Raw genomic sequence first — 6,409 nt, 5'->3', positions numbered from 1 at the left:
TGTGACCCAGGCTCCAGCAGCTCCCCTGCCCCAGGCCTCTGTGTGCCCAGCACAGAGCTGAGAGTGCCCCCTGCTCTGTGCCAGGCTCGTCCTGGGAAGGATGCCATCCCCAGCAGCCCAGCGGTGTTCATTAGCCAGGATGGCACCTCTGTCCATTTGGGGCTGGAGCTGCCCCCGGCTCTGCTGTGTGGAGCAGGCTGGGCTCCAGGGCTGAGCACTGCTGGGCATCAGCCCCCCTCTCCTTTATGTAACCACCAGCGATAATCCTCTGCAGCTGGGGCTCTGCTCCCGGGAAGGGAATAATCCCGCCCTGCGATCCTCAGCCCCTGCTCAGATTAACAGTGGCAGAGTGGCTCAGCTGCCAGCCCTGCTCCTGGTGCCCCTGCCAGCCCGCAGGGCCGCGCCACTCCCGCCCCGTTCCAGGCGCCTTTTCGTCCTTCCCGGGGTGTGGGTGGCACACCAGTAACCCCTGAGTGCCAGCTCAGTCATGCCAGGCTGCTGCTGCCCCTCGGAGCCAGCAGATCCGTGGATGCTGGCTGTGCCATGGGCACACGTGTCGGGGGGCTGGTCCCTCGCGGTCTGCACCCTTGCTGGCTGCTGCAGCCATGGGAGGACATTGCTCCCAGCCCAGAGTACAGATCACAGCCAGCCTGGAGAAGGGGGCAGCATTTCCCACCCTGCCAGTGCCTCCCCACTCCCCAAAAACCACGGGAGCCACAGTGTTTCCCCACGGGGGTTTTACTGTCTGGTGCCCGGGGTGCGGTAGGAGGGGGTGACCCCGCACCAGGCCGGCTGGGTGCGGCTTCCCCGAGGGAGAGGAGGGTGCGGGATGTGACGGGGGCTCCGGGGGGCTGGGGGGGATATGGCTTCTCTCCTTCAGTGCTACTGCCGGCAGGGTCCTGCGGCGGGGCTGGGTGTGCTGGGTCAGGGGGGCCGCGCTCTCAGCTCTCCTCCTCGGGGACCGGGGCGGTGGAAGGGCTCCGGCTCTTCTCCTCGGCATCGCCCGCGGGCAGCAGCAGGGCCGGGCTGGGGCTGGAGTGCCGCTGCTTGCGCATGAACGGGAACACGCTGCGGGCAGAACGGGGTCAGAACCAGCCGGGACCCCCCAGGCGGGCCCCAGGGGCCGGCCCCTGCCCTCACCGCTTCTTGGTCTCCGGGGGAATGACGGCCTCGGCCAGGAGGTTCTTGTAGAGGTCCGACTTGAGGAACCGTGGGTAGGAATCCTGGGCGAGCAGAGACCGTGAGGATCGTGCCCAGCCCTGCACTGCCCTGCCCCGCCCGCACCCACCTTCTTCATCAGCATGTAGATGTGCATCTGGGCATCGTCCATCACGTAGCGATGGGGCGTCTTGATGCCCTCCAGGGTTCGCTCCATCGTCTTGCTGTCGATGTTCACCCAGCGCGTGGCCCCGGGGGCCAGGAACTGCCTGGGGAGTCACGGACGGCGGTGAGCCTGGCCCCGCCCTGGGACAGGGCACCGTGATGGCCTCACCACCCCCGAACCTTTCCTCCCGAGCCCGCATCCCGCTGCCACTCACTGGTAGATGGAGTCCACGATCTCGGCGATGCGGGACTGCTCCCCGTAGCGTAGCTCCTCACACGCCTCCCAGAAGCTCAGGTTCTCAGCTGGGGAGGGAGCCACGGTGGTGGCAATGGGGACACGGCACTGGACACCCCTCATGGGCAGCCCCCAAAGGCCATCATGGCTGGGCATGTGTCCCTATGGCACAGTGGAACCAGGGAAACTGGGGCAGGTTAGCTGGGAGGTACTGGGATGTGGTGGTGGGCTGAGGAATGCCAGGAGACAGTAAGGCGGTGGTTTGGTGATGTTGGGATTGCACAGTGGGTCTGGGGTGCCAAGACAGAGCTGTGTTTTGGGGCTGGGGCCGCTCACCACTGAACTCCTTCTTGAGGAATTCGAGGAGCTGTGCCCGGCCCAGGGGGTCGTTGATGAGCTCACTGAAGTTGAAGCCCCAGCGCTCCACGCGCAGCTTTGTGGGGGTCGTCACTCTGTGGGTGACAGTGGCACTGGGGCTGGCAGCCCATGGCAGCCTGCACGACCCCACAGACCCCACAACCCTGTCCTGTGGGTTGGGGTTCTGGGGGGCCTGGGGCTGGAGTACTTACGTGGGGGCATTCATGGCCCAGTACGTGGTGTCATCTGTGATCCAGGGGTTGCTGGGCAGGCAGCCGGACATGATGGGATCGTGGGGCACATACTGCTCGTTGAACTTGATGTACCTGCCAGGAATGGTGGCTGGAAGTGACCAGGGCCACCAGCCCCAGCCACCATGGGGCCGTGCTGGGGATGTGGTGGGGATGTGTGGGAGCTGTGCAGAGCCTCAGCTCCACTCCCTGCTGAGGGCTGTAGTGCAGTGGTGCCAGCACCAGCTGCTGGCATGTGGGTGCCCCTGTCACCCCGACAGGGACCCAGCCCTTGGCTGGGACAGCTGCTGCCACTCACCCCTCAAGGCAGATGGAGGACTTCACCCTGGTCCTGGCCATGGCCTTCCTGCAGTACTCAATCTGGGGCCAGGCGCAGGGGAGATGTTGGGGTGCCTGGCAGCTCTTGTCTCCCAGGAGCTGCTCCCACCCCTCACCCCACTCACCTCTCGCTTGTAGTAATCCATGTTCTTGGTCTGCAAGAGATGCGGGGGCAGGGTGAGGGCACGGTGGGGCTGGGACATTGTCCTGCCACCACCACCCTGGACTATCCAGACACCCAGACCCCGCCCCGGGACTCTGTAGCCCATCCCCGTGGCCTCCAGCCTCATTCCCCAGCCCTCCTGGCACAGCCCATGGAATGAACCCTGGCTTCCCCCCTGCACACCCCAGTGTTAGTTAGCCCTAGGTTAGTGACACTTACGTGGGCAGAGGACACGGCACACGGCGCAGAGAAGAGAAATTGGGTGGTTAGTGAGGACAGCCTGGGGGTGCTGGGGCAGCATTAGTAGGGTCACAACACAAGGAAGGGCTTGGTGGCTGCTGCTGGCAGCCCGGGGTGCCAGGGCTCGCTGCAGCACAGCTGCCCTGCAGGGATTAGAGGCGCTGGCAGAGGGGTGGTGGGTGCAAGGACAAACACAGACTCCCCTTGCTCAGCGTGGGGGACACGGATGTTAGCAGAGCTGGGGCTCACCCCTCACCCCAAAATGTGGGCACAGCCTGGGATGAGAGGGATGGGCACCCACAGGGGCAGCTCTACACCCCGGCACAGGAGCTGGGTGTGCCCTGTGCCCACTGGCAGCCCCAGGGGCGCCTGGACACCCGCACTCACCAGCTGGACACGGGTGGTGTGGCAGTTCCTGCGCTCGGGACCCTGCTCCAGCACGTTGGGGGCTCCTGGCTGCAACGAGAGCACCATGCTGAGGGCTGGGGGGACCCCCTGCGCCCCCAGCCCCGCTGCCCAGGCCGGGGCCGTGAGTGGGGGTCCAGCCCATCCCCCGGCCCGAGCTCACCGGGGGCCGGTTGACGAGCCAGTACGCCTGTTCCTGGCAGTCGATGACGATGCGGTCGCCCTTGCGCCGCTGCTTGGCTGCCCTGGCCGTGCAGAGGCAGCGGGAGGTGCTGGCACCCTGCCTGCCCGGCACCCAGGGCTGCTCCATCCCGGCCGCTCCCCGGGGCCCAGCGGGCCGGCCGTGCCCGCACTCACCGGAGCTGCTCCCGCGCCTGCATCACCACGAAGTCCCACGTGTGGTTGATCCGCTTGTGCAGGAGGTTGTAGTTGTCCTGGGGAGCGACAGGTAGGCACGGTGCGGCTCCTGCCCCCTTGCCTGGCCCCGGGCCCTGCTTCAGCGCAGGGAGAGCCGATGTTCCCCGCTCCGGGGTGAGCCGAGACTCGCCCAGCTCATCACAGGGATGAGGAGGGCACCGCTCACCTTCTCGTGTTCGATCAGATCACCCTGCTTGCGGATGTTCTTCTTGGCCAGGTAAATGGCTGCAAGAGAAGCGGCGGCGCTCAGGAGGGCTGGGGAGGGACCGCAGCCCTTGCTGGTACCAGCGGTACCTACCGTAGTCCAGCTCCGTGGCCGGCCACTTGGTGCTGGTCCAGAAATAGGGGGTCTGTGGGGGAGGAAGAGGCTGAGGCAGCTGCCATGGGTGCCACGGTGCCCGTTCGGGCTGTGCCGTGCCCGGTGCGGCCGTACCTGGAAGCGATAGGGCGACTCATCGGCCCGCAGCACCAGGCTGCGCGGGTCCTTGAGCGGGTAAATGTAGCCGTGCTTCACGATGAGGTTGCCGAGGTGCAGCGACTCTGCGGAATGGGATTGGGGGCTGAGTGGAGGCTCGGCAGCCCCAGCTGCCCCCCGGTGCCAGCTGCCTGTGCCAGGGCGCTCACCCTCCTCGGTGATGCCGTACTTCTGGATGAGCCACTCCACGATGTCGTTCCCTGGGGACAGAGGCTGCGTTAGTGGGGTGCAGTGGGGTCCCCCAGACTAGACACGGGGGGGTTCTCGCCTGGGGCACCTGGCCCAGGCTGGCAGTGCCAGGGATCACGCAGGGTGACGGGGGCCCTGCCAAGGACTGGCAGCGCCCGCCCCGCGCAGCCGATGCATAATTGATCCCAGCTGCAGCGCGGAGCACCCGGGGTGCGGGAGGGGAGGCGGTGGGTGCTGCTGCAGGCCTGGGGACACCCGGGGGGCTCCCACCCGGGGGACACCACCGCGGGGACCCACCTGTCATGGCGTGGGGGATGACGGTGATGAGCAAGCGCTGGTTCCTCATCTTGATGCCCATGTCGGGGTCCTGCATGCTGACGATCATCCGCTCCATCTGCCGGGCAAGGAACCGCTGTGCTCAGCTCCGCGACGGCGGCACGGGGCTGGACACAGCCCGGCTCCCCCTCACTGTGACCCCTGGCACGCTGCGACCTGGACACAGCCCGGCTCCCCCTCACTGTGACCCCGGGCACGCTGTGACCTGGACACAGCCTGGGTCCCCGAAACCCGACAGGGGCACCCAGGGCACAGCCTGGGGACAGCCTGGAATCCCCCAGTGCCCCGGCCACCTTGTGCCCAACCTAGGGACAACCTGGCATGCCATAGCCTGACCGAGGCACACAACAGCCGAGCGAGCGTGCGATGCTGGATCTGCAGACACTCGTCCTCCGGGCATCCCTGGCCCGGGGAACCCCGGTTTAGGGAGAGTGAGCTCTGCCGAGGCTGTGGCAGCACCCCAGCCCGGTGTGGGGGAGCAGAGCACGCAGCTCCGGGGCGCTGCCCGTGGGTATTCCCTCGTGGAGCGGTGCCCGGTGCCCCGTGCTGGTGCCCGCTGTCCCGCGTACGCTGGGTGGAGCTGGTCCCCGGCCCCCGGCCATCCCCTGCCCGCGCCGCCGGCGGCCCCCGATGTCCCCGTAACCCAGAGCACTGCCAGTGTCTGGTTCCCACGGTCCCACCGCCCAGTCCCCGTTCCACACGGTGCCGGTGCCCGGTGCGCTCGGTACCCCCTCCCCACGACGCCGGTGCCCGATCCTCACAATCTCAACACCGGGTGCCCGCGGTGCCCGCTCCCCACGTTGGCGGTGCCCGGTTTCCGCCATGCCCAGCTCGGCGCGGTGCCCTCTCCCCTCGGGGCGGCTGCCGGTGCCGGTGTGGCTCACCTTGCGCAGACAGGGCATCTGGAGGAGGGGGTGCCGGCCGCGGGGGCCGCCGATGGTCATCGCGGGTGCGCGCCCCGGGCCGCGCCTCTCTGCCCGAACCCGCCCCGGCCCCGCCCGGTCCCGCCCCGCAGCCCCTCCCGCGCTGCCGCCGCCTTCACCGGGAGCCCCAAACCCCGGCCCCGACCCCCGGCGTCAACCCCCCACCCTGCCCGTGGGACCCGCGGCACCCCACGGACCCTGCCCAGCCTCCCGGGGCCGGGAATGCCCTGGCTGACCCGGTGCGCGGGAGGGGGAAGCGCAGCGCCGTGGCTGCTGGATGGCGGTGCGGGCAGGGTGCGGGCGGTGCATTGAGGATACGGGAAGGATGCTCGCGGGATGCGGGCGGGGTGGACAGTGTGCCGGCTGCGTGTGGGGCTGCGGGCAGCGTGGTCGTGGTGCTGGCACTGTGAACAAGGGGCTCCGCAGGATGCGGGCAGTGCGGCCATGGCTCGGGCAGTGCACTCAGGGTACAGCAGGATGGCCCTGGGATAGGGGCAGTGCACTGAGGGTACAGCAGGATGGCCCTGGGATAGGGGCAGTGCACTGAGGGTACAGCAGGATGGCCCTGGGATGCAGGCAGTGCACTGAGGGTACAGCAGGATGCTCTGGGATGCGGGCAGTGCACTGAGGGTACAGCAGGATGGCCCTGGGATGCAGGCAGTGCACTCAGGGTACAGCAGGATGGCTCTGGGATGCGGGCAGTGCACTGAGGGTACAGCAGGATGGCCCTGGGATAGGGGCAGTGCACTGAGGGTACAGCAGGATGCTCTGGGATGC

At 68.0% G+C, this 6,409-nt stretch overlaps 1 protein-coding gene across 2 annotated transcripts; it reads right to left on the bottom strand.

Moving 5' to 3' along the window:
• Positions 1–725: 725 nt before the first annotated feature.
• RGS11 (regulator of G protein signaling 11) lies at positions 726–5,695 on the bottom strand. 2 transcript variants are annotated; one of them, XM_056503608.1, is made up of 17 exons: positions 5,594–5,695; positions 4,671–4,767; positions 4,334–4,384; positions 4,143–4,249; positions 4,008–4,059; positions 3,876–3,934; positions 3,650–3,726; positions 3,456–3,537; positions 3,275–3,343; positions 2,610–2,633; positions 2,465–2,526; positions 2,128–2,241; positions 1,895–2,010; positions 1,539–1,626; positions 1,289–1,427; positions 1,141–1,223; positions 726–1,068 (listed from the first exon to the last, which is right to left on the bottom strand). In XM_056503608.1, exons 1-17 carry the CDS (start codon positions 5,651–5,653, stop codon positions 942–944), a joined length of 1,407 nt encoding a protein of 468 aa, XP_056359583.1. In that variant the 5' UTR covers positions 5,654–5,695; the 3' UTR covers positions 726–941. The 2 variants fall into 2 exon arrangements, with proteins under 2 accessions (XP_056359583.1, XP_056359582.1); XM_056503607.1 differs by having other exon boundaries at positions 2,610–2,639; positions 5,594–5,683.
• Positions 5,696–6,409: the final 714 nt, after the last annotated feature.

The sequence above is a fragment of the Oenanthe melanoleuca genome, chromosome 14, assembly GCF_029582105.1.
Source record: "Oenanthe melanoleuca isolate GR-GAL-2019-014 chromosome 14, OMel1.0, whole genome shotgun sequence".
NCBI lineage: Eukaryota > Metazoa > Chordata > Aves > Passeriformes > Muscicapidae > Oenanthe > Oenanthe melanoleuca.
This window is presented reverse-complemented; position numbering and strand designations above follow the sequence as displayed.

Coding starts and splice junctions, on each gene's coding strand:
- RGS11 (XM_056503607.1), bottom strand. CDS start 5,653: ATGACCATCGGCGGCCCCCGCGGCCGGCACCCCCTCCTCCAGATGCCC. Junction 3,935..4,007: donor GGCCACGGAGCTGGACTACG/GTAGGTACCGCT, acceptor CTTCTCTTGCAG/CCATTTACCTGGCCAAGAAG. Junction 2,011..2,127: donor TGGGCCATGAATGCCCCCAC/GTAAGTACTCCA, acceptor TGTCACCCACAG/AGTGACGACCCCCACAAAGC.